The sequence below is a fragment of the Glycine max genome, chromosome 1, assembly GCF_000004515.6.
Source record: "Glycine max cultivar Williams 82 chromosome 1, Glycine_max_v4.0, whole genome shotgun sequence".
NCBI lineage: Eukaryota > Viridiplantae > Streptophyta > Magnoliopsida > Fabales > Fabaceae > Glycine > Glycine max.
Genome location: NC_016088.4, coordinates 51,188,466 through 51,214,949, shown reverse-complemented (window position 1 = coordinate 51,214,949; position 26,484 = coordinate 51,188,466). Strand labels below are relative to the sequence as shown.

Genomic DNA, 26,484 nt, shown 5'->3' with positions numbered 1-26,484 from the left:
AGTCATTAAATTCATGTAATCAAATATTAACACGGTAATGTTGATAAAAAAAATACTATCGAATTTTAAACTAGTCCCAGTCCCAGCCCTACTACATGAATAAAAAATATATCTCCGTAACATAACAAAACTCAGTCAACGAGTTTCTAATAAGTTTTTTTTAGAATTATTTAATGGAAGTACGGAAAAATTATAATTAAATATAAAATTTAAAAACAATAGATGTTGTACACAATCAAAATTAACCAGCATGTTAATCAATAAAAATGACTATGCCCGTAACACCAAAGGTCATAATAAACTAACTACATCAACACCGGGTATGAAAGGGAAGATGAGGCGGCGGCGGCGTTATGGAATAGTCAAATATAATTCCATGCAACTTCAGGTCCAAATAGACAGGAATATCCACTTATACAGCTGTAACCTGTATAATTAGTCTTAATGACCCCATAGGGACCACTTATGGCTTCAGAATTTTCGCGAGTTTCAACAAACGAAAGATATAAATATCAATGTAATACCAGATATGTATGACGTAACGGGAGATATAATGGCTTGCAAGTGACATCAAAGTCAAACAATCACACTTTAAAGCTCCAGCAGCAGCAGAAAGCTATATATTTGCTCTTCCTTCAGTGGCAGCAGGTAGCTATCAAACACATTCAACACCCATGACATGAACTAATATAACACATGCTCCTAAAACTGGTGGGAAGCTGACCCCAAAGATTTTTAAAAACAGCAGAGGGGCAGACGGGAAACAAGGACAAAAGTTCCCCCATATTGAAGCAAATCATTATTCCCCCGTAAGAGTGAGGACATTATACCCATAAAAAGAGTATTCACAAGAGTCGTGCTAACTAGCTCCACAGCCAAAAATAAACATAAAGGAAAAAAAGAAAAAGCCTTTTCTGTACTTCTGGTGAGAGGGGGGAGGGGGCCGTTACCATTTGATCCTCTCTTTTTTCTTTTTCTTTTTTTTTTCTTTCTGTTTTATACTAGGTATTTTCCTTCCGTTTCTCAATCATGTTTTATCCTTACTAAATATGCTTCGAGGCATATCATTTCCCATTGTGCCATGAGAAAAAAAACTGAGACCATTCTTAGATACCTGCTTCCCGTGTCCCTCTTGAGAGCTCTCCAAAAAACATAGTGCTAAAGCACATCTACAGCTCTAATTTCTTGCTGGAATGAAGTGATCTGAGCCTTGAATACCAACTTGACTAGTGGAGAGCTGCTGCAAATCCCCAAATGTAGATCTATGTTGTGAAGTATCTGGCTGAACATCCAGTCCTCCTGCACCATCATAGTTACTTGTCTCCAGAGCAATATTCTGTACTTGTTCTGCCAGCTTGTCAGGATTCAACACTCCTATGGTTGTAGCATTAGAAAATTGAACAGGAGGATGCATAATCCATCTCCTCCAATCATTTTGTCTCCTTATTTTGTCACCCTATAATTAAGAGAAAAGGATATGAATTTAAAACAAGAGGATAGGAAAAAAAGCAAAAATGAGAATTAACTTTTTCCTAAAGGGGATGTTGTTTACTTGTATTTTCATTTCTTGTTTTCACTTTTTAAGACTGTCACCTTGTTTCCAATCTGTTTCCTGTTTTCAAAGATTTGTATAGAAGACATAAAAAGGTTCAGTGTTTCCTCGTGTACAAATCTTTGAAAATAAGAAACAAATAACAATGTAATCGTTTTGTAATTAAAAAATAAAAACAGAAACTAAAATCACAAGTGAACTCCCCTAAATATCCCAATGAAATCATGTCTACATTTAAATTCATAAACTAATCTCCAAAGCAGATTCAAAACAATACCTGCACTTCAACAACAGATGAAGTTTGAATAGCATCTAATATAACCTGGATATTGTCAGTCAAATGCATAACCTGACAGACAAAAATATTCATCAATCGGTGACAAATAATGCTAAACTCACTTCCAAATAGGAGAAATTTTTAAATGAGCACATGACTCGAACTGCAGAACTACAAAATTTAGATGATAATTGAAGAACGGCAATGCTAAAATAGTGAACATTACAAAGTACTAAAACTGGAGAATAGTGTATTATGCCAAAAATGTAGACATTCACTAATCCATTGCCATTTCACCTGTCAGTCATAATTAAGATTCTAGATAAATTAGTGAGATAAACTTTAGTATACGCCAGAGTGTAAGATGTTTCAAATTAAGCAAAAAAGAAAAAATAGTCTAGATTAAACAAAAACATTGACCTATGAGGCTATGAATAACAAACCATAAAGCCTTTTTTGGTCCATGTGTGGTGTATAACCAAAATACCACATTATGACAGTAGTATCCATTAAATATTTTTTTGGTGTATAATGGCGGCAACTTATGCCCTCATGTCATAATAATAATGATGATCATATTATTTAATAATTAAAAAAACATTGATTTTTAAATTCAAGACAACAAACAAAAAAAAGGAATCAAACTTAGCTCATTTTTTTTTCTTCCTAATAATGGTGCATTATGCATATATTATGTATAACCTAAATTTGATTATCAAACTCATGCTTTTGTTTGTATTATCCTTTTTAGGTAAAGAGAACCATCACAAGCAAACAATTTCCATGTCAACATATGATACCCATTACGAGACATCTGTCACCTTCATCATATTGATAGTTAAAAAGACTTGGATTATGCAAAAAAAAAAAAAAAAAAATTGATGTAAAAGAATTGTGCAAAAATTAGTTTTTATTTACTTAATCAGAACCTAGCCTAACCTTTTAAACAAGCATTGTCTAAATGCTATAAATTTTTCCTCAAGACACCACAGTAACTTCTTTGTTTTCCAAGTTTCATTTAGTAATATAAAACATAACTGCATATTGGAGAAAACTAGAGTAGAATTGAAGAAAAATCAAACACCAAAACTTGAATCCCCCACAAATAGAAGGACAAACTACCAGAAAATTAAAACTAGCATGGTGCTAGCTTTAGCATCCCATGATTGTATGGAAAGAGCAACAAAATTAAAACATAATTTGATCAAAATAAAAAACACTTCATATGCATCAGTCATGACAAATCCTTGCAAAGACCAAGAAACACCCAAATCAGTCAATCCAGTAAAAGGTGGATGATTCATCAGAAATAATTTAATTCTTCTACACTACAGTAGATTAATTATTAATGCAATTTCTTCAAGCACATATATTCTATGAGTCAGTTATGAAAACAGAAAAGCAAACCAGCTCTTTCTCCCAAACTAATACATATAAAAACAATCATAAATCCCAAACAACTCACTTTGTTGAAGCCTGCAATTAATTTTATGGGAACCCAGCCCTGGTCATCCATGTTCTGCCTCAAGAATGCATCTTTAACTAAATTCTCATTACTGCAATAGACAAGTTGTGGTAAGACTACAGTCAACTCTCTAAACCAATTAAAGACAAAAAATAGCAAAAACAAATTACAGACAGACTGAAGTAAAAGCAATACCTAAAATAGTAGTCGACCTGGTTGACTATCTTACTGTGCAACTGAGGGTCTGGACCTGTAAAGAACAGGGGATGATGTGGCATAGGAGGCACAAAAGGAACACCTCTCAGTGAATCCGGGGGTGGAGGTGGAGCTGCAACAAATACCAGAGGAGGTGCTAGTTCTGGAAATGAATACAGTCATCAGAGCAAATTCATATATTGAAAGAAATCATCATGACAGAAAACCATACCATGGAAACCAATGGGACTACCAAAAGGCCGCATTGGTGATGGATGAAAAAACTGAGCAGAATTAGGAGGTGGAGGTGGAGGTGGCCGTATAAATCTAGGAGCAACTCTTGGTGGCACATGTGTATCTCTACTGCCAAAACTTCGATTATTATTCCACTCCTGATCACGCCTGTTCCCATAGTTGTGATGGTGAGAACCATCTCCTCGCTGGTGTTGACCACCATTACGATTTCTAAACGAATTACGCTGCTGTGGATGATCATTAGACGCAAATCCACTTCTTTGTGTGTGGTCCTTTGGAGAGGAGTTCCGGGACCCAGTTGCAGCTATCGAGACCTGGGGCACAGAGTGTTGCGCGTGGCCACCATTAGAAGATGCATTCGAACTGTGATGTTTCATTGATTTCTGCCGAGCCGGCACCAAACTGTTGGTGTTGTTGGTTCTTGCATTGTCACTGACTTCCCTCTGTGAAGAGGAAAAAGACGTACTTCCCAAACCCTAAAATCCAAACACTTAAAACAATAGCAATGTCCATGCATATACACACAAGCAGTAGAAACAAAACATATACGCCAGCAAACTAAACTATCATATATTTTTTACAATCCATCCCGCTCAGTTCCTAATACACAGCGACTTGATCCAATACCGTATCCACATACTACATCAGGTACATACATGCATTTTCAAAATTGTGCTGGAAACGAAAACTAGAACACTCCTTGTCAGTATGTTAGCATAAAAGGAACAAGTAAGGCTTACTTGCGCACTTTATATAGTTAAGCCACTTAAAAGTTAAAACCATTGAGTACACATGAATAATCAATTAAAAAACGCAACAAAGATAACTAGCTTCACTGGTTGGAACACTAAAATTGCAGGAATTATTAATTATTAACTGAAACAACAGAGTAACGGCGAGAGAACCAAACCTGCGATTGTGGCACAGAAGATCCATCCAACAAACCCTTGGACGATTCCGATTTCGTAGCAGCTCTTGTGGACTCCGACGGCAAGGGCCACGAGTTCGCGTCCATCTCCGGCCTCACATCCGAAGCCGCTGCCGCCGCGCCATTAGGAGAAGGCTTGTTCCAGACAGGCCTCAAGGCAGCGCCGCCATTGTCGGAGCTCTCCGCGGCGGAGGAGCTAAAATCGTCCACCGGAACGGCGGCGGAGGGGAAATCCTCCGTCGAGGAAGACGGAGCCGCAGCAACGGGCTCCGATTCGCCGCGGACGACCTGGTTCCACGGCGAGGAAGCAGGGAGGCGCGTGGCGCGACGCGATCGGAGGTTATCAGAGGAATGGCGAGGGGAATGGTTACCGGTCATAGCCATGTAAAATGTTTAGGGTTAAATGACTCAGTCGACGAGATGATCGACGTCAGAAAGAGGATTCGATTCGCAGGGAGTGATTTTTACGATTCGGATGAAGGTCCAAAACGAAATGTAGTAGATTAGGGTTCCAAAATTTGTGCGATCTTATCGCAGAGAAGAAGAAGAAGAACTTGGTTCGTTTGCTTGCGTGCGCGTGCGTGCGTGCGAGGGAGAAAAGAATGAATGCGTTTCAGACGAAGGATTATTGTGCAATGCTTTGGACGCCAGGTTTTCTTCTTCCGCGACGCACGAAATTACCCAAATGCCCCTGAGTTATTTCCATTCTCTTTCCGTTATGGCTTTCGCTGTTGGCGTCATTGCGCAGTTACTGTGACTGCCGTTGAATTTCCCAGTGTTTGTGTTTTGTTTTCTATCCAAAACCAATTAGAGTTACGCACTCCAATTAAAATTGTGATCCTCCATTGGACAACTTGTTTGTCAAACCATTAAATCAATTAATTCTTAACACTAATGTCAAGTAATGGTCGGGTTTTCCTTTGGCAAGAAAAAGGTGCTTGCATTTTCCACGTAGCTTTGGCCCAAAGAAAAAGTATAACAAAATAACATGGTAGTAAATGCACAATTAAATGAAAGATTTTTTTTTATATGAATAATTTTGTATACTATAATAATAAATACTTAAGGTTAAAAAAGTGAATAAGTTTTTTGGGTGATGGTCGTAAATTCACAAGTTTTTTTATTTTGCAATTACTTTTAAAGTTTTAATTCTACAATGTGGTCTCTATGAAATAATCCAAGAACCCCAAAAATTATGTTAACCTGATAATGGGTAGACTGAACGATGGGCACACAAACCTAACAAAACCGCCTTTCGAATATATCACTAAAATCTTCAGGCGTCGTTGGTTTTTAAAAACTTGCTTGAACTACAGCTCATCTTTGAAAATGCTCAAGATGCACTTCTCATAGATCATTATATAAAGGCTAAGTTCAGTACAGTCGCAAGGAGGATATATGAAGTAAGGTGCGAATCAATCAATAACATTTAATTAAAAACAAGTGCCTAAATTTTATGAAGTATCAGAATGTTACATAATAATTTTTTAATTCATATAACTTTTTTTCTTCTAAAGTTTACATGATTTAGTAGTTTTTAAACTGAGAATATAATGTATCTTTTATTTTACGATAAATATCTCGTGTTTATATTCCCGAAACAGATTGGGAATTAAAGTTTTCAAGGACTAGCCAAGAATTAGAGTTTAAATATGTATAGTAAGATAGTGTTCTTTTTAATTGCATCTATTAAAATTTAAAACAACCTGTGTAGTAAGAATAGCAATTGGTAAATAAAATTGATTACATGTTCAGAAATTATAAATTATTTCATATTTATACTCCAGCATCGATTCTATTTTACTAATGAGTGAAGAATTTGAGAGTGGATTCTTATTCGAACAACAAAATTATTATGAGAGAAATGAAAACTATTGAACAAAATGTTACCATTTAAGACAAGAAGGGCATGAGACGAGGTTTTTATTTTTGATTGTTAACATTTACTCTTGGAGTTGATTTTGTGAGTTTGAAGGTGATAACTTTTTTCATTCCAATAAGGTTAATCCAAATTTCTGGAGTAATTTTACATTTCATATTAGGTGTAGGAAGTAATCATGGAAAAGTAAAAAATGATTATCTTTTTTTCTCCAATAAGTCAATTTAACGGTAATTATTTAACGTATTTATTTCAGTACACCCTAAATGATTAGAGATTGAACAATTTGTAAAATTTATATTACGGATTGTTGAATCCCTAATACACTTGGTACACCAAAGTAAAAAGTAAATAATGAGTTACCTTAATTAATATCCCAATTTAGCCTATGCAAATTTGAGGCAAGAATCCTTTCGGTTTTTGTCCAATTGGTCCAAGCAGCCCAATGGGCTGGCGCAACTACCGAACTACACGTGTTAGAAAAATAATTTAAGATTAAAATGACCAAATTTAAAATTAAAAAAAAAAAAATTACACTATCAAACATCAATATCAAGTATCAACCATATTATATTTCTAAGTTTTTTTTTTTTTTTTTATCTAGAAACATTATATTTCAAAGCTAAAAATTATATTTCATAGAGTTTAATTTTCTTCTATAATGTTAACATTTTTATATTATTATTTAATTAAAAATCAATTAAAAATAAAATTCAGAATATATATTCTAAAAACTAATTATATGAGATTCATAATTAAATATGATATACTTAATCACAAATTTACAAAGACTAAACATAATCAAAATATCTTACAATGACAAAAATTGAAATATAAACTTATATAAACTAAAGTTAAAAAAAAAAAAAAGCTTACATAGACCAAAAATTAAAAACACTAACAAGACCAAAATCATATTTCAGCGTTTTACTTTTTGGCTAGACAGAAGTTGAGTAATAATATACAAATAACTAATTATTTTAAACTATCTTTTAACATTTTTTATTTTTCTCTATCTCTTTTTATTTCATAAATCCTCATTATTATATTATTTTTTTCTCCCCTCTCTCTGCGTATATTGGCTTCATGTAACATTTTCGGCTGGAAATTTGGAGGTTTCAGTTTAACTCCTTCCGATGAGAGCCATGGAGGATTGGAATGATGAACAGTGTGATGACACCCTCACCATGACCACCGTTTCTCAGCACTTTTTCGGCGATGATTCTGAAACGCCAAGCTTCTCCATCTCCATCATCGAGGTTCTTCACTTCCCAACCCCACTACACTCCCCATGAATTTCCCAACCAACTAACAATTACTCTTCTTCTCGCAGAACATGAAGGAAGACTATGGCCTATTCGTGTGGCCCTGCAGCGTAGTTCTCGCCGAGTACATTTGGCAACACAAGCATCGATTTTCAGGAGCCACCGTTGTTGAGGTACCCACTCATTTCAAATTCGTGTCTTATTTTGTGTGCTCTTTATTCTCCATTTTTTCTTATTATTAAATTCATGCAGCTAGGTGCTGGAACTTCCCTGCCTGGCTTGGTTGCAGCAAAACTCGGTGCCCGTGTCACTCTTACTGATGACTCCACCAGATTAGAGGTATTACACTATTATCACCCAATAATTATCGATTTATTATTATTTTTTATATATTCTTATAGAGCTTTCAAATAAAAATATTGTGAACCACCAAGCATGTGGATCAATTGGTACATGATTGTTTTTATTTAATCAGTAATCTTGAGTTTGAGTCCTGCCTTGGGTATGCAGCTGCGTTGCGATGAATACTTGGAGAGAGAACATACATGTGATTTTACGGATAAAATACTGGTTGTCAATATGACTCATTGGTTTCTATTAACAGTATTCTTATATGATTCATTGTTAGTATAAGTTTGTGATTAAACTACTGGTTGGATCCTGAAAATTAATAAATCTATCAGCTGATTGCTTTTTGTTTTGGGCCTGCAGGTGCTTGACAACATGAGAAGGGTTTGTGACTTGAACAAACTTGAGTGCAATGTAGGCTATTATTATAGTGATTGTTTCAACATATTCCTGATAACAAAGCCCGTGGCGAAAATGTGCATGGTTGAATAATGTGTTAATTTTTTAGTAGAATATAGTGACAGTACTATGTCTGTGGCATGGACATTGTTGTTAAATGGTGGCACCTTGACCGCCATGGTGGAATGGTGTGGTGGATTTTTTGCTAACTGCCATGGGCAATCTGTGAAGGGAGGCCTGCTATGGCGGCACCATAGGCTACAATGATGTGTTTATATGACGGAATTTTGGCCTTCCGTCATCGATAAGTGATAACGCTGGGCATGTGGTGAATAAGCAAAAGTTTGCCAATCTATGCTTGTTTGTGTGTGTTCATGATGTTGAAATTTTATCATATTGTTTCTGTTGTTTGAATGTTGGACTTCTATTTGTAGGTGTTGGGATTGACATGGGGAGTTTGGGATTCATCCATATTCAGTTTACAGCCAACAATTATTCTAGGGGCTGATGTGCTGTACGATTCAAAAGGTGAGAAAAAATGGGCTGTTAGTTATCTGTCACCTGCCTCTGTCTATTGGACTAAAGTATTGTTTTTGATGTATTATTTAGCCTTTGATAACCTCTTTGCCACTGTGACTTTCCTGCTCCGAAATTCTCCTGGGTCAACTTTTATAACCTCATACCATAACCGAAGGTACTTTTCATTCTATATGATGCTCAAAACTTGTGAGGGAATTTAATCATAGCTCTACAGCTTGCGTCTGATATTTGTTTCCCTATGATTTCAATTTAGCTATCTAATTGTTTGCAGTGGGCATCACCTTATTGAGTTTTTGATGGGAAAATGGGGCTTAAAGTGTCTGAAGCTTCTTGATGGGTTTTCCTTCTTGCCACCTGACAAAGCATCACTGCTAAGTGGTAACATTCAATTGGCAGAGATAGGTCTTATCTCAAAAGATAATGCTTGAGGTAGCTCAAAATTGTGATAGAGTTCAGTAGTTCCTTTTTTATTATCAGGCAGCCATTTGTTATCTATGTTCTTTTTGCATGAAAATTTTCCATTTCATATCTAGATGATCAAGAAATCGAATTGGGCATGATAATGCTACAGAAATTTCTCCTAAAACAGATATCACACTTCTCTGCTATACATTAGATGAAGAAAAATACTGTTCCTTTTTATTTTGCAGTTGCTTAATCTTGAGACATGGTATCAAGCAGCAATATTTATGGATGGGGAACTGAGATGCCAACCGTTGAGGAATTTTCTAATATTATATTTTTCAATAGGTTTTTGAGTTATATTTGGACTTTTAATTTACCTTTAAGAATCTCTAGGTGTGTTCTTATACATGTATAAAACAAATGTTTACATGTTGATATTTGCAGTGCTGTCAAGTGGCTAGAGCCTGAAACCATATAATTAGTTCAAATTGATAGTTTAAGACATTTTTCTTTTGCGATGAAAACAGTTACATTCTTCACAACTATTCATCCTTATATCTCAAACTACATTTAGCAACCAACAATAGTTTTGGGATGAAAATGGGGAAAGTGGACGCTCAAACATGGAGTACGCCTAAAATATAGTCTGCATCACTAGTTTTCTGTGAAGCTACATTGCATATGTTCATTATTTAGCCTTACTGGGGGGGGGGGGGGGGGGGGGGGGGGATCATGACAAATATAGGGTTTCTTATCTGCTATTGTAGTCTTTGGTAAGCTAGGTTTGTTAGGCATGTATCTGACAAGATTGAGCTCTTACTTTTTTCCATGACCCATGCTTGATTACGCAGGGATACCTGCATGTATCTGATCGAGACTTTTCCTGACTCATTACTCAAGACTATCAAAATGATATATTTTGTAACTGAGCTCTAAATTAATTTCCCAAGACATGCTTGAGATTTTATTAACTTCAGATAAATATACATATTTCTTTAATAGAGGAAAAAGACATAATATTCTTGGCATCTAGGAAATTTGATCCAACTTGTTTGGAACATCAATTTAACTTGAATTGATTTAAGACTTATTAATTGATCATTCTGCAGTCCTTTCTAACCTCCTGTCCACCATTGATGCTACTCATTCTGATCATGGACTTCGCAAAAGCCTCATAAAAAGCCTTTTTTGAGGTGGCAAACTTTGTAACCAGATTTTTAGTGTCTGGGTTGTCAAGCAAAACTTGATCAGAAGAAAACAAGCCTTTCTGTTGGAGGATCAACCTGTAATATGTATTATCAAAAGTTGTTGTTGAAGGGTCCATAGAGGTGCCTGCATTTTTTGCCTGATTTTTTAGTGGACAAATTGAGATCAGTTTTGCTGCAAATGATGGATTTAATGAAGGGTCAACATCATGTGTTGCATTGAAGTTGTGGATTCTGTTCTTGAAAGATGAGCAGTGAGAGAAACCCAAAGTGTGCCCCCCTACATATGAGTCAAAGGAGAAACTCTAAACTCTATTCAGATATAAATTGGAATAAATGAAAAATGGTCAAGTTTTGGCAGTTTTGACTTTAGGAATAGCTTACCTGACAGAGCTACCAGGTCTTCCCCTGACAGTCCTCTTTGAGAGAAACTTTGCCGCAGTTGTGATAAGTTGAAGGTTGGTGCTGGCAATTGTCTGGTTTCACTGGCTTTAGATGTTCTACCATCCTTTCTTCCTTTAGGAACATCCCATGTAGGTCCTCCTGACTGCAGAATATATTTATACAATTAGTCAAGACTTCCAAATACAAGCCACCTTAGCTGCATTTGTCAATTCTCGAAGACATAATGATTGTTTAGTTTAGGATCTGAATGATGAGAAATTTGGTACTTTTCAAAGTTTTCTTACCAGAAAAACTGCGTCCCTTGCTGCCAGAGCAAGGATGTCAGCACAAGAGACCACACCAGGGCATGAAGCTTCTAGTGCTTTCTTTGCTGCATCAATGACATAGAATGCATGCAAAGAAACATTTGGTGGCCCGTCTTTTTCTGCTTTGTTGTTTCCTTTTGAATTTAGCAGCACAGAGGCATCACACCCCTTCAAGAGTATAGGAAAAAAGAAAACAATATGATTTGATTTCATGATGCATCAAATGAGGCGGAAGCAGTCAAGAGGAAAGGAGGGAGGAGGGGTCAAAATAGCATTACCCGAACGAAACAATCATGGAAGTGCATTCGCAGAATTGCTGCTGGAACAGTTTTGTCCCTAGCAGTGGCATCCTTTACTGCCTTGGCAACAATGAACTCCACATTAGGGCATGTTTTTGCATAGTAGTTTAAGCTCAGTGACTTGCCTGTTGTAGAGACTACTGAAAAGATGATGATCAAATTCAAGAATGCAACCATGACAGCCATGCTAATTTGAGTACTTTGATGATATTTAGCTTTTAGCCGTGGAAATCAAAGATGGGGAAAATGAATTTTTATAGATATAAAAGAGATCAATTATTGTTTGAGATAATGTGGCCCTAGAAATCAATTCGTTAAGAAGTACTGTCAATCAAGAGTAGTAATGTTGAAGCATTCTCATTACTAAAAGACAATCCACTTTATGCTCCGTGGAAATGAAGGTTAAACTTTTTAAGCCTCCGGTAGCTTTCTGTGGCTTGTGATGTTCCTCTTCTTTTTTTTTTATTGGTATGTTACTCTCGATCAGAATAATTTAATTACATATTCATGCTAAATCCAGTCTTAAGCTATAGTTTCATGGTCTAAACTCTTCAAGAGTAGTTGGTAATATCACAAATCACGATGTCATCCTCCACCCCATGATACATAATTATGATTCGTTGATTATGACATTATCCTTGGTCTTCTCCTATTGTCCTAATGTAATAAGTGAAATGTTTGATTTTACCCCGAGCATTTTTTTCTGTGATCAAACTCTTGCCATATTTCAGTTTAGGCTTTTCAACGGAAATTGAGGCCAACAGCCTCGTGGCCAATTGTCCATGCCATATTAGTGTTATGTTTGGATAATTTTCTTTTGTAAGACACTTATTTTTTTTTTTATAAAAAAAACCATTATTGTCAATTTACAAGAAAAGTACTCATTTCTTTTTGTGTTTTAGCTTTTTAAAAATAAAAAAGTTGTTTAATTATCTTAAAATTTTTAGACATTTAATTGAAAATGGCACGACATAAAAAAGTCACTCAAAGTCTGATCAGCACTAACCAAATCACTAGTGGTTTTCACTAGCAAAGGAAACTGCGCCTGAGTTATAGGAATGTATGCGGTAGTTAAGGTTGAGGTTGAGCCATCGTAATTTTGTTTTTTGGTGCCAAAGCTTGCATTGCAATCCTTGATGGTAGCCAGGTCTTATCAAAACTATAATTATTGAAGGAGCTTTCCTGCTGATGTGGATTACGGTTCAAAGGAATCTAATTATTAACGATACTCATTTGGGTCCGCATAGTCCGGTGCATTTGTAAAAAGCAAATAGTATAATGTGATTTTTGAATGTTTTAGATGAAAAGTAGCTTATTGAATCAGCGGGGCTATATTTAATTGATGTAATGTAATAATGAGTCTGTAGTGCATTTTTGTATTGAAAATGTAAGCAAATTAGCTGTTTGTTTGTCGAAAGATAAAATAGATGATGCATACAATGTCGCTAGTTTTGGTGTTGATGGTACTGCATGTTTGTGGAGTTATGTCTACTAGAAGTCTGAAACCTTGGAGGTTTGTGTGCATAAATCTACAAAATTGTTCCCTCAATTTTTATTAGAAGTATATACTCAAAGCATAAATTAAACACTAAATATGAGTACTTTCAGTGAGAATTTAAACCATAATTCACTATTTTGTAGGGACTAATTGTTTCCATTAGACTAAACCTCTGATAGTTTTTCACTTTATTGTTTTTTTATTTTATATGTTTTTTAAAAAATATATTAGCAATTGCTTTTATAATTTTAAACCAAGAATGATGATCAAATAAAAACTTCCAATATTCGTAACTATTGTAATCTTATTACTTATTTTAATTATTTTTTAAGAAAAAATTACCATTAATGAGATAATGAAAGTAGGAAGGCTTTATATAAAGATAAAATCATAACTCGTATTTTCCAAAGACCTCATCAGGATAATAAATGTAAGATGATTTATGTTGTGATCTTTGCAGATATCGGGATATGATGTGGTTTTAGTCCAAAATAATTGTCCCTAGTCGACGTGCTGCCGATGTCAGATGATGTTTTGGTTAAGGGATGTTGCTTAATTTAAGTCACACTCAGTTTGAGAGTGTTATTGTGTTACTGGGTAATTGAAGACGACATTAATTGGATGTTTTAGAATACAAATGGAATGTCTATGATGGGGATCGTAATCTATCTTTAGAATGTGCGTGAGACACTTCTTTCTACTGATTCAAATATGTGAAGCCATTCTTTTTTATGTTTACTAATAATTGTCCGTTTAAATAACATGTTTTATATTTCATCTCTCTCTTCTTCTTCTTCTTCTTTCCTATTTCTTCTCTTTTATCCAAACAAAAAGTAAGTGAGAAACAACCAAGAATTAGTATTTTTCAATGGTTTAGCTACTTTGAGAAATTGCCTAAGAGAATAGGTTAGTTAGTGCTGACTCCTGCGTTAAGCACTAAAATAGTTTCATAGGGTGTCCTGCAGTAACTTGAGTCCCTCAGTCCCTCGTAAACGAAAATAGGAATATTTATGAATCGATATAATCTAACGAGAACTGAAAAAATCAATAAAAAAATCCAAAAACTCAAATAAATAAATAATTTGAAAAATGAATTTTTTTTATTGGATTTTGGATTTAATTTTTAAAACCCATCTGATTCAATCCAAACCCAACTTATAGATATGTATATATTTATATTCATAATTTAATATCACTCTTGTTTGTATTTTTATTTTTTATATATTTAGAAAATTATTACATAACTTATAATTATATAATGACATATAAATAAAATATTTGATATTTTAAAATATTTTTTTATTATATTTATTACATATCTTATCACTTGTTGCTTATATTCTTTAGACGAAGAAATGGAGAATAATGGATATACGTTTTGTTCTTCATATATAGATTAAGTGAATTTATATTTTTTAATTTTTATGATTTGCTTCACATACTTGACCAAGATTTTCATTCTTCTATGTGTGTGCATGTGTTCGTAAGATAATATATTGATAAGGCATGATAATAGTTGCGAAACTGATCAAAGATGATTGGTGCAACTGAAGAAGCAGATGGTATCTTCCTCAGTTACAAATCCTCCGTTTTTCTTGCACAACCAGCGCAATTTGATTGGTGCTTGTCCAAGTCACGAGTCAACACAGTTCTGCATTTACAACTGAGAATTTGTAACTGACCTGTGAGGATTTGCATTTGAGACCGAGTAAAAAATGAAGTCAGACAACAACCATAAAAGTTAAATGTAAGAATGGAAATATATATTTTCACAACTATACTGACATGTTGTTACATTATTTACAAACTCATTATCAAAATAGTGCTACTAAGAATCCAAAAAATGCGTAGTAATAACGCTTCTCTGGTGTGTGCTAAAGAAAATACTAATATTAGTAATATAACACTGAATAGCCTATAAGATATGCTCAAAATATGGCCAAAAGCACAAAAAGGGCCATCATAAACGCAGAAGTAGGTTTTATCTTAAATGAGAGATTAGGTGACAGCACAGGATTATTAGACTGGCTTGATCTTGCTTCAGGATTCACAGCTATGGCAGGAGAAATAGCAGGTGTATTTGATCGGTTAATAGGTAAAGTAGAGAGTTCATCATCATAACCTGTGAATAACATGTCTCATTAAGAATAATTAATGGAGAAAGGATGCAGTGTACTGAAGCAATAGGGGTGAACTGTACTCACAGTTAGATTCCCTCCAACCAAGAATCATGTTCTCACGGTCAAAGACTATACGGTAACCAGTCATGAAATTTTCTGCATGAAGATAAATACAACGAATATTTCAGGTATGTATCAATGCATCAACAATAACTGTGGAAGTTTAGGTGTTTTTGTCATAGTATTGATGTGTGATTTGTTAAACTTAAAAACAGACAAACAAGACAGGCATTGGCGAATGCTAAAGAATTTCAGAAGAAACATAAGAAGGTCTAATAAGAATATAGCAGTTGTGGCTGCTATATTGATAAGAAGCATGAATTGACAAAGTAATCTGAAATGAAAGCTTCAAGATCATATAGTCAGATATAATTTAGTTTTTTTTCAATTAAAATACTCACGTCCTATGATATTCACGTTGTTGCTTTTCAGGACTCCCAAACAAAGTAAGTTAATACCCTGGACATTACAAGAAACATTTATGAGGTTAAGAGGGCTGAAAATCATTAGATATTAATATTAAGGAAACCCAAAGTTGGATTTTATGTTCTCACCTCACCACTGACCGTTACTATAGGGTCCGTGACAAGATAATTGTCTCCACCTTTCATAGTCAGATTAATGGAAAGTTCAACAGTCTGGTTAGGACTGCAGGTAAAGTCAAAATCAGTGCGATGGTTTAAATTTAAAGGAAAAAGTAGTAGTAGAGGCTTCTCTCAAGCTATAAATCACCTTAATTCATAACAGTACTCAAAGGGGAGCTCATTAGAACTAGAAGTTGAATGCCGTTGTAGTTTAATTTCTGAATTAAACTACAAAAATAATGGAAAAAAATTATAAACTCATGTCACATGAAGCTCTAGTTACCTTCTTAATCAACTAAAATCAAGATTACTTACACTGTTAGTAATCTGCTTATAAGCTGGGTCGTTTAGGTATGTGAACGAGGTACCAGAGTCAAATATTGCATGAAACTCGAGATCATCAACTTTTTCTCCCACAATAATTTGGGTAACGGTGATGTTATAAGTAGGACTGGAAAGAAATACACATGTTAAAATAAGCACTAGTTAAATTAAGTTAGACTCAATAATTTCTTCTATAGTTTCTGTTGTATGTTTCTTTTTCTTTTACCAAAGAAGTTTAGGGGAGAGGAGGGTGCTATTAAGGTCAAGGCATGTCATGAGCCTCAACTTGAATCAAACCAAAGACTTTTTAGTTACCAATTCAGCCAACACTAATTCATTTTTATTCTTTTTTAGTATGTTTCAGTGTGCATATAAGTGCCCACTTCTTGTTTAGACTAAAAGGAGAGAAGAATAACTACTTACTGCAATGCCCTGAGGTTGAATGGTGTCTTTCCTTGGACCAAGCTACTATTATCCCCAAATGTGATTCTTCCAAGACCATCAGATCCAAAACACATTGAAAAGGAATTCGAAGTGAGCCCTTCTTTGGCTAGGATACTTGGGACAGATTCATTGCTCATTCCTAGTCCAAACAGACCATTTGGAGCTGCCCCATCCAAAAATGCACCAGTCTGAACTTGGCCACAACTGCAACATATTGAATGACAAATAACAATGAGCAGGTTGTTAAAGACAAGTGAGGCCAAAGAAAAAGTTGATTATACCTAGCAGTTTCAAAGAACAAGAATCAAACAGAAGCTATGATGGTGAAATAATAGTTTAATTTCAAGGATCATCTTGGCAGCTTAATACTCTCCAGCTCAAAACCCAATAAAGGTTTATTGGATGTTGTCATTATGGTGGGTATCATCAACCTTCCTAGAGGGTGAAATTTTTGCCAACTTCCTAAGGCAGTGGAATGCAGTATGGCCAAGGATGCACTCTTTTTTTGGTATAGACCACATGTATCCTTCACTTGAGACAATGATGTTCAAGCCGAGTAAGACTATAATGACCGGCAAGAATACACTCTAATGCTTCATACGTAGATCAGTATATGTATTCCCAACAAAATATTTCAGTAAGATGTTGAGAAATTTACCCAAAAGTAATTCGTGTGTCGGCATCTTTTGTTTTATCGTCATCTGTAATTAAGTGCAACACATCTTCCACCAGGAATCCAGTAGTTGAAGTACCATTCGATAGATAGTTTACTTCATATGGACAGATGGTATCAGATGAAGGGCATTGTCTCTGTAGCTCACATAAGCTGCTATTGCACAAAACGGGTTGGCTTGTGGATGATCCTTTAAGATCATAGATATTAAAAGCAATTTTCTGTCAGGTAAAAGTATTAAGAAAGTGTCATTAAATTTAAACTTCTACATCAGAAGACAAGAGCAATATGATTCCATTTATCCAAAATATCAAGATATCCTTCAGCAACTAATAATGATGTCAATGAAGTTTCACATAGGGAATTCACCAACACTCATAAATTACAAACTAGCAAGTAATCAGATAAAATATAAAATAAAAAGTATATAATTAAAAGAAAAAATATTTAAAACAATAAATGAGATGGCATACCTCTCCATTTGATAAGCCTATACCATGCACACATTTGGTACAATTGCAAGGTAACCAGAACAAGTCACTGCCAGTATCCAATGCCACCAGAAACGATAATGGTGGAGTCCCAACAGAAACATTGGCAAAATGCAAGCTGAAATCCAAATAAGGAGGATAAATTACTAATGCTACCACACACAACAAAACTCATTCAAAATTTCCCGTATTGAAAAAAAAAAAGACAAAGGGTGTAAATTTTAAATAAAATATTTTCACAACCCAAAAATGAAAAGAAGGAAAGATCCTTTTTTTTTTCTTTTCCAAACTTCATATTATGGTATCTTAAAAAAGAAAGAAAAAAAATATCCCCTTGAGATTCTCTTCTGCACCTTTTTTTCAAGCACCAAAAACATAAATCATATTCCATCTTTGCACAGATCTATACATACAAAACTCTAACAAAAAAAAAAAAAAATAGCACCCAGAAAATATAAAAAGAGAAATGAACATTTTTGCAAGTGGTCAAAGAATTCGTACAATCCAAAGGCTTCAATCTGATAAGTCTCGTTGGAGGGGATAAAAGTGAGAGGCGAGTGGTAACCGGCGGCGAGTCTCCGGCCCCGGAATATTCGGTCTCTGTGGGCCATAGCAACATAGTATTGTCGAGTTCCCTTGTCGGGTAAATCATGAACGCCGAGAATCTCTTTCACGGGATCGGAGAAACGGTGGTGAATGTCGAACCCGAACGAATGGAGAGCGTGGCAACTCTGCGAAGCTAAACTCAGCAGCAGCAGCAGCAACAGTGATATACAGAGCCAACGGTGACACGCCATGAACAAGAGTTGTTGAAGGTAGCTACGAGAGGATTTTATTATTTGTTTTGCTGAGACAACAGAACAGAGAAATAGATAGATATATTGCTCTGTTCTTGTATGTGTTTATGTTGTGTGAGAACTGAGAAGGTTCCGTGTTTTTGATCTGTGGAATGTGGTCGTTAACACGAAATAGATTAAATAACACGGAGAGAGAGAGAGAGAGAGAGGGAAGGAGGGAGAAGGAAGCTACGTCAAAAGTCGGTTGAGTTTGGTTAAGCATCCCAGTTGCAGGGAAAAGTCCAACTCCTCTTTCTCTCCTTACCACCAAGGGGGATTCACATTGCTACACTGTGGGTCCCTATTCAATTTCTTAATCAATATTTTTTTATACTTTTCGTTTGTATTTTGGTCAATTATAAAAAGATGTTGCCACTGCTGATTTAATATTTGAATTTTTTAATTAAGGTTTGGGTAGCTTAAAATCATAAATGGAGGTAATATTTTATTTTAAAATAGATAGATAATGTTAAATAAAAAAATTACATATGCCTTTTGTTAAAATAAAAAAAAACTGTGTAAAGTGTTTTCTAGATTAGGGATAGAGAATAATGTTTATTTTTCTTAATGAAGTTTCTTCTTCTTTTTTTCATAAAGAGAATAATGCTTCTGAAATGTAAATATTGGGGGACTAGATTATATTTCTCTCGGTAATTTTTTTATACGCGCGAGCGGATATTAAAAGAACCGTTGCAAATTGTATCTTATCTAATCGCCGTTCCTTCAAAAATAAAAATTGTATCTTATGAAGTTGGTTTTGCTGGCGAAAACGAAAACGGGAAGCCAACTGCGCCTTTTCAACCTTTCTCCAAATGTTTATTATTTCTGTCACGACCATTGCTTTTCATTATTCAAAAGGAATGTTATTATATAGTCTAATATAATGTTTTTTTTTCTCTAGTGTGGTTGCCTAGAAGCTTCATCCTAGACCCCTTTCGTATGACTATATTTATATGGATTAATTAAGTTTTTACTTTCTCAATTTTTTAAATTTTTAATTTTTAATTTCTGAAAAAATTAATGTAACTTTTATTCCTTCGTAAATTTTCTATCAATAATTTTAGTTGTTTTAAATTTTGTATTTATTTTTATGGTTCAAAATTAGTTCTTATTTTATTAATTTTTAGTTTCTTGTTTATTTTATATTTGAAACTACTCTGAGTCATAAAAATAAATAAAAAATTAAAAATAAACAAAAAGAATTTAGAGGAATTAAAAATGATGATGAAAAATTAATGAAAGATTAAAAATTATCAAAAATATTTTGAAGAATTAAAAATTATAATGCGAAAAAATTAAGGGACTAAAAATTTAATTAATTATATTTATATTTTAAGATGATTTGAGATGGTCCAATAAGACTTAATATACACTTAGGGTGAGTTTGATTGTGTAAAAAAATAAAAGAAAAGAAGAAAAAATAATATTTAAATTAAAAAACAGATGTAAAGGTTTGAGTTTCATATTAATTTTTTAAATTTTTTTCTCTTTTCCTCTCTTTTACTTTCTAACCAAACAAAGGATTAAACAAGGTGGTTATGTTCGGAGACCGCTGCTATAATAATAGTTGAGCATGGTATATATTAATAGAAGAAATGGTGACAACGGCAAATAATAGTATGAAAAGGAAAGAAAAAACAAAATGGATACCTGCATAAAAGGAAAGTTGAGGTATTTACAGGTGAAAGTGATTGAGCAAGGACTCGTGGTTATTACAAGTTATAAACGGTTTTTTTTTTCACATCTTGGATGAATAATTAAGGTTGATCTTACAATTTTTTCAAAGTATTTGCTTTTTTTTTTGGAATTACAAAAATAAAAGAATAACTAAAATTCTCTAGAAATCCGGAACAACATAAAAAGTACAACTATGCCAATTGATATGCATACCATACATTGTTAATTTATCTGCAATTTTATTAGCTTCCCTCAAAATATGAATTCAAATGATATTACCATAATGTTGATGAATAAGTTGAATTACTTGAATCAAAGTGAAACATGGGTCAGTAACACAACATTCTTTCGTCAACAAAATAGTCAAGTTATATGATTTTAATTAATAATGTCATAAGTACTAATTTAAAATGTTATAATTATTTTAAATTTTTTATTGCAAAATATTTTCTAAATACATAAAGGTTCATGATATCAACATATAATATACTGCTATTATTTAACTATATTTATTGTGAATTTTTAATCTTATAAAATCTGTAATATAATCTTTTTATATTAATTTAAAATTTTGTCTAACTTATTTTTATAGTTTTATATTAACTCATCGGTTAATAAATTATATAATATTAGAAAATATATTTAATTGCTATCAGTTCATCTCCGACTTAACTACAATTAAACTAATTAATAGTTAATCAATATCTTTATTAGTTTAATAATTGATCTAATGTAAAAAATATTGGTGTTATATATATATATATATATATATATATATATATAAACACAAAACTCCCAATTAAGTAAACCAGACGACCAGCAATTATTTACACTTTCAATGGTGAAGACGACCCTTTTTTTTTTACTTTGTTTTGTCAACTTTTAAAAGCATTATTTTATTCAAATACTTTTAAAATAAATTGGAAGAAAACAATAATGCTAACAGAATTACTCCATTAAAAGACCTTTTTGTTTCCTTCCACCTGTCTTCATACATTTTTGTTTTCAATTTCCCACCATTTATTTAATTTTATCTCGTATATGTGTATTTATGGTTATTTTATTCTTTTGACCAGAAATCTTTCTAGTTTTGATATATATCAAAACTAAAATTAATTTAACTTATTATCAAAAACTTAGTATATATTTCAAAATCATTAGTTTTAATATATATTAATTTAAAACCGTATTTAATTTTTTTATAATTCTTTATTACTTTTTACTTATTATACTGATATGATATTTAAGAAATATTTAATTATCATTAATTTGATTATAGTTTTCGTTGGGCACTGATTATAGTTTATTTATGGTTAGATTAATAAATAATAAATGAATATTTTCATTAATTGAAGGGCTGATTTTAAGAACATAATTATATAAAGAGATGGATGCTTTTGGTTCAGGCAAGTGAGAGTTTTAAGTCAACATATGAAAAGGTGGAAGTTACCCACTTTCGTGAAGTATGCATGAAAAAGAGGCTGCGTAGCTAGTTGGTGTTGCTCTCCGCATTGTGCGCCAGAGACTTCTCAACTATAATTTTCAACCAAAACAGTGACGAAAATTACATTTCAGGGAGAATATAATAGGAAGCAAAGCCATTGGATTCTCAATTCCAAGATTTCTAAGAAACTTTTTTAAATAAAAGAAAAAAAAAAGGTTTACATTGTATGATGGTAATGGTGGGAGACATTTTGGTAAATAACCAAGCAAAAACGATTGATAGTTAGCTAGCTAGCAAAGTCTTTTTTAATTAACCAGGTATTCCCTAATTGAGAGGAATTGATAACTTTTTTAATAAATGTTCTTTCATAACCATAGATTTTTAGAAATCGAACTTTTCTCTACATATTCAAGGAGCATGGTTAGTGAAGAACACTCCCTCCACCTAGTTGCAATATAATAAGAAATGCAAATTATATAATTTTGTATTTCTTATTTGTAAGCACATTTTTCTAAATTTTATTATAATCTTGTTTTATCTTATACTTTTCTCTTTGATCTTAATTTTTTCTAATTGTAAAAATATTTTTATGTTTTAATCTTTCGGTTTATAAAAAAAAAAATTCTGACTAATCTGAAATTTGACTGAAAGGTAAGTAAATCTAACAAAGAATTATTTTAGTCAAAAATTAAACTTAATTTATTATCAAATGATTCAATCTTAATTTTAACACATTAATCATTTGTGTTTAATAATTTAATTTAAAATTGTAAAAAAGTTTAATAGTAGGAAAGAAAGTTTGGAAATAAAATTATTAAACGCAAAACACATGCATAGACTAAGGACGAAAAGGGAAAGAAGGTGCAGTGTATGTAATGGAGACACAACGACAGCGAGATAACCTTGGCCTGTTGTGGGTTTTGGTTACTTTTAAAAAAGATGTTGAGGGTCTGACGAGTGGGTGATGTTGGTGCATCATGTTGATTGTTGAGTAATTGTATCGTTTTCTATTTTTGGGTTAGCATTCGTGGCCTTGTGATGGTGAAAATTGGATTAAGGAACGAAGAAAATACGACTGTTTACATGTTGTGGGATGTATGTTGTTCATGGTCCGAGCAAATGACACTTTCAAGATGTTTTTTTTTTTGTTTTTTAAAGAGAGGATTTCAACTTTGATATAAAGGTTTACAACAACTCGTAGAAATTATAAAAAAAAAACTCAAAAATTATTAATCAATTGAATTAAATCTCTTTATTCAATTAAGATATTTAAAATTTTAAATTACTCTTTCTCTTATTTATTTTGAAAATACAAAATATATTATATTTTATTCTACTATAAAGTAAATCAATATATTAATAGTATTAACAAATATAATTGTGTCTCTCAATAATTTATTATTATTATTTTGAGTATCATTGACGACCACAAAACGATGAAAAAGAAGTATTTTTTTCTTCAAAATTATTAAGTGATAGTAAAATTTAAATTAATACCTAAAAGTAAGTCTTAAATCATAAAATACTTTATTATTTTATTTTTATAACACCATTTTAAAGTCGTTAAAGATTTTTTTTTTCTTTTTCCATTGAAGTCATAAAATATTCTATGATTATATTTTAAGGATATTATTTTTTTTCTTTTTTATTTAAGACTTCGATTTTTTTTCTTTATTTGGATTGAAAATCGTTGTTTGTTGCTGAATGCCTCATCGGCTTAATGCATTTTGTTAATGAAATGTGAAGAGAAAGGTTGCTTATAGAATAGTTTTTTATGTGTTAATCTCTGAAATTTTTTTTACCTTGCTTTGCTAAAGAATATACTTCATCACCGCTTCATGTTTGTGTCATAAACTGCATTGCAATTATGAGTGATTGTCAAATTTGGTTGTAATCTTTAAAAAAGCAAGTATTCATCCTTTTTTTTCTAGTGAGAAGTAGAATTATTGTTTGAAAGTACTTTATTCTTTGATATTTGTCTTCTAATACTCTTAGAAACTGTGAATATTAATCAAATTACTGACAACTTTGAGAAACAACTTAAACAAGTGTGTTTGTTGTTTATCCTATATATAGTATAGGAGATGATATAATATATATTTTTAAAAGTCTCTAATGACTTTAAAAAAATTAAAATCATAAAGTATTATGACTTAGATGAAAAAAGAAAAAAAATCATAATATAATTTATAACTTTCAATTCAAAAGTCATAAAATAATATATAATTTAATTTTATCCCATTTGATAATTAAAAAAAAACATTTTTTGTAGTTTCACCCATTGACGACTAACTTTAAATATTTTATTATTATTTTAATAGTTTTAGAGCGTCAAATGAAGTTTTTAATATCTCTATTGTTAGATATAGAATTTCTAATTTTTTCTTCTAATATACAAAATTAATAGTAGATGCTCAAACTAACTATTGGTCATCTCAATGATTAAAAATAACTTCATACTATAATATAATTTATATGTCATAAATTTAAAACATTAAATATTATATTTAAAATGTCTATTTATTATAAATTTTAATTATATAAAATAAATATTTATACGGTGGCTAAAATAATAGTTACTATAAAAGTATTCTAGCATTTTATATCCATTAAATATTAAGCCAACGGTTGCTATCTTAGTATTTCCTTTAACTTTATTTTACAAGAGACAAATGGAAATTTTAATGTTTTTTATTTTTTATTTAATACGCCAATAAATTTTAGTGTTTACAATATATGGCATAAATGCATTTTCTATTTAAATTGAAACAAGTAAAAAATATTTAGTTTTTTCTAATATATATCAATTAGTTGGTTCAAATTATTTTTGTTAACATTAGTTAACTAAATCAAATATTTTTCTAATTAGTTTATTATAATATTGGGATTTTAGATGTTAATATATATATATATATATATATATATATATATATATATATATATATATCCAAACTTAATAAAAACTTTGTTTAAATAATAAAATAGATTTTATACGATATGTAAAGAAATTAAACTTAAATTATTTCCACTTTTTGTAAAAATACTTAAATAAGGGTGCATTTAAAAAGTAGAATAAAATATACATAAAGTGAACAAAAACATTATAGAGTTAATAATTTCAAAGGAATAAACTTAAACGATATACATTTATTTATAAAAAGAAACTTAAGGATAATTTTTTTTAAAATAAATAAAGGGAAAAATGAAAGTCCCCCCCAATTACTATTATTATTTTAACCTTTTATTACTTCGTGTAAAAAAAAACTTTTATTACTCTTGCGATTAGAAATGAGCCTGAGTTGGATTGGATCAAGTCAACAGGACATATGGATCCAAATTGATTAATATCAATTGTTTGGGTTGATATGGGATTTTTTTTTTAAGAAAAAAACATTGACAACATGTTACCAACTCCATCATATTCAAGTAGTTTGATTGGGTTAATTATGGGGTTTATTAATGACATAATAAAATTTAAGAAAAATAGAAAAACATAATAAAATGAAAGAAAATTAACGAATAGTCACAAAAGTCAGAATTGTAAAATTATATGATTATATATAACATAAAAAATGATATAAGTTTAGGTTGGTTGATGTCAAATATTTTCTTCCACATACCTATATTTGATACTTGAGTTGATATTATCAGATTTATAATATTAAAATACGAACTAAATTGATGGTTAGAACCAACTCAATTTTTTTTCTTTAATTTAATTTAGAGTTTGGTTAATCAAATCATCGTTTTTGTACTGACTCTGATGGGTACATGATTTTATACCAATTCCCATGTAAGGTTATGGACTAATAAATAAGTAATGGTTAGTGCTTTTCTTTTCCATTTTGTAATTAATATCGATGCTTATTTGGATTAGACACTTAAACCCCGGGCTTTATCTGGGTTGTCGGATTACAACTATGGACACTTGTCAACAAGTGACCGTTACTTGTTAGGTTAGATTTTTTGTTACAACTTGTTTAGGTTCGATCTATAGTCTGTTATTGCAAATTTGCAATGGTTTGCCAAAAAAATGTAGAAAGGCTGCTTGTGAAATTCAAATCAAAACAAAAGTTGTACGAATGAGATAGATACAAATGCCAAGAATGAATTTCATGCATTCATAAATCTAAACTATTAGATAAAGATGGAGCGATTTATATTTTAAATACATGAATCATCCAATCTTTATCCTATGATTCTAATTGACCCACTGCATAAACACGTGCATACTCTAACTAAGGAATCCAAATCCCCAGGTAAATCTTGCTCTCACAATAATGTACATAATCTCAAATACCCTGCTAAAGATCATTCCTTCTATAAAAATTTAAATAACTTAAAAGATGTATAAAGTAAAAAATAAAATCCAATTTACCATTAATTGTATAAACACAACCCACTACAAATCAATAATAATCAAGTCCACATTTTTTCTCACTACATGTCTCTTCACTTTATGAGAATTAAATTCAAAATATATATTCAACTGTATAGTCTAAAAGAGATTTTAAAACCATACAGGGCGTTTTATGTTCAGAATGCGAAATGTCAGGAACCATTCATTTGCTCGTACTTTTGAGAATTGCTAAGCGTGTCATAAAACTGAAT

At 32.1% G+C, this 26,484-nt stretch overlaps 4 protein-coding genes across 8 annotated transcripts; 1 reads left to right on the top strand and 3 right to left on the bottom strand.

Annotated features, from left to right (window-relative positions):
- Window positions 1-230: 230 nt before the first annotated feature.
- Window positions 231-5,370, bottom strand: LOC100803372 (la-related protein 1C). Of its 2 annotated transcripts, XM_006573478.4 has the most exons (7): window positions 4,655-5,370; window positions 3,722-4,220; window positions 3,490-3,652; window positions 3,295-3,385; window positions 1,830-1,901; window positions 1,553-1,612; window positions 1,317-1,456 (listed from the first exon to the last, which is right to left on the bottom strand). In XM_006573478.4, the coding sequence occupies exons 1-6, from the start codon at window positions 5,054-5,056 to the stop codon at window positions 1,574-1,576; spliced, it is 1,266 nt and encodes a 421-aa protein (XP_006573541.1). In that variant the 5' UTR covers window positions 5,057-5,370; the 3' UTR covers window positions 1,317-1,456; window positions 1,553-1,573. The 2 variants fall into 2 exon arrangements, with proteins under 2 accessions (XP_003516540.1, XP_006573541.1); XM_003516492.5 differs by lacking the exon at window positions 1,553-1,612 and having other exon boundaries at window positions 231-1,456; window positions 4,655-5,341.
- Window positions 5,371-7,593: 2,223 nt separating this feature from the next.
- On the top strand, window positions 7,594-10,012 carry LOC100802849 (methyltransferase-like protein 23). 3 transcript variants are annotated; one of them, XM_006573476.4, is made up of 8 exons: window positions 7,594-7,810; window positions 7,885-7,989; window positions 8,069-8,155; window positions 8,528-8,548; window positions 8,998-9,091; window positions 9,173-9,257; window positions 9,375-9,532; window positions 9,754-10,012. In XM_006573476.4, exons 1-7 carry the CDS (start codon window positions 7,688-7,690, stop codon window positions 9,529-9,531), a joined length of 672 nt encoding a protein of 223 aa, XP_006573539.1. In that variant the 5' UTR covers window positions 7,594-7,687; the 3' UTR covers window position 9,532; window positions 9,754-10,012. The 3 variants fall into 3 exon arrangements, with proteins under 3 accessions (XP_006573539.1, XP_006573538.1, XP_006573540.1); XM_006573475.4 differs by having other exon boundaries at window positions 7,611-7,810; window positions 8,528-8,578; XM_006573477.4 differs by lacking the exon at window positions 8,528-8,548 and having other exon boundaries at window positions 7,611-7,810.
- Window positions 10,013-10,441: 429 nt separating this feature from the next.
- LOC547873 (peroxidase 64) lies at window positions 10,442-12,007 on the bottom strand. Its single transcript, XM_003517110.5, has 4 exons — window positions 11,702-12,007; window positions 11,403-11,591; window positions 11,098-11,260; window positions 10,442-10,993 (listed from the first exon to the last, which is right to left on the bottom strand). The coding sequence occupies exons 1-4, from the start codon at window positions 11,906-11,908 to the stop codon at window positions 10,599-10,601; spliced, it is 954 nt and encodes a 317-aa protein (XP_003517158.1). The 5' UTR covers window positions 11,909-12,007; the 3' UTR covers window positions 10,442-10,598.
- Window positions 12,008-14,961: 2,954 nt separating this feature from the next.
- Window positions 14,962-19,084, bottom strand: LOC100808171 (aspartyl protease family protein 1). 2 transcript variants are annotated; one of them, XM_003517109.5, is made up of 10 exons: window positions 18,418-19,084; window positions 17,899-18,034; window positions 17,411-17,646; window positions 16,732-16,956; window positions 16,300-16,435; window positions 16,133-16,212; window positions 15,955-16,048; window positions 15,802-15,859; window positions 15,425-15,496; window positions 14,962-15,342 (listed from the first exon to the last, which is right to left on the bottom strand). In XM_003517109.5, exons 1-10 carry the CDS (start codon window positions 18,711-18,713, stop codon window positions 15,149-15,151), a joined length of 1,527 nt encoding a protein of 508 aa, XP_003517157.1. In that variant the 5' UTR covers window positions 18,714-19,084; the 3' UTR covers window positions 14,962-15,148. The 2 variants fall into 2 exon arrangements, with proteins under 2 accessions (XP_003517157.1, XP_014631132.1); XM_014775646.3 differs by lacking the exons at window positions 16,133-16,212; window positions 16,300-16,435 and having other exon boundaries at window positions 18,418-19,000.
- Between the last annotated feature and the right edge of the window lie 7,400 nt (window positions 19,085-26,484).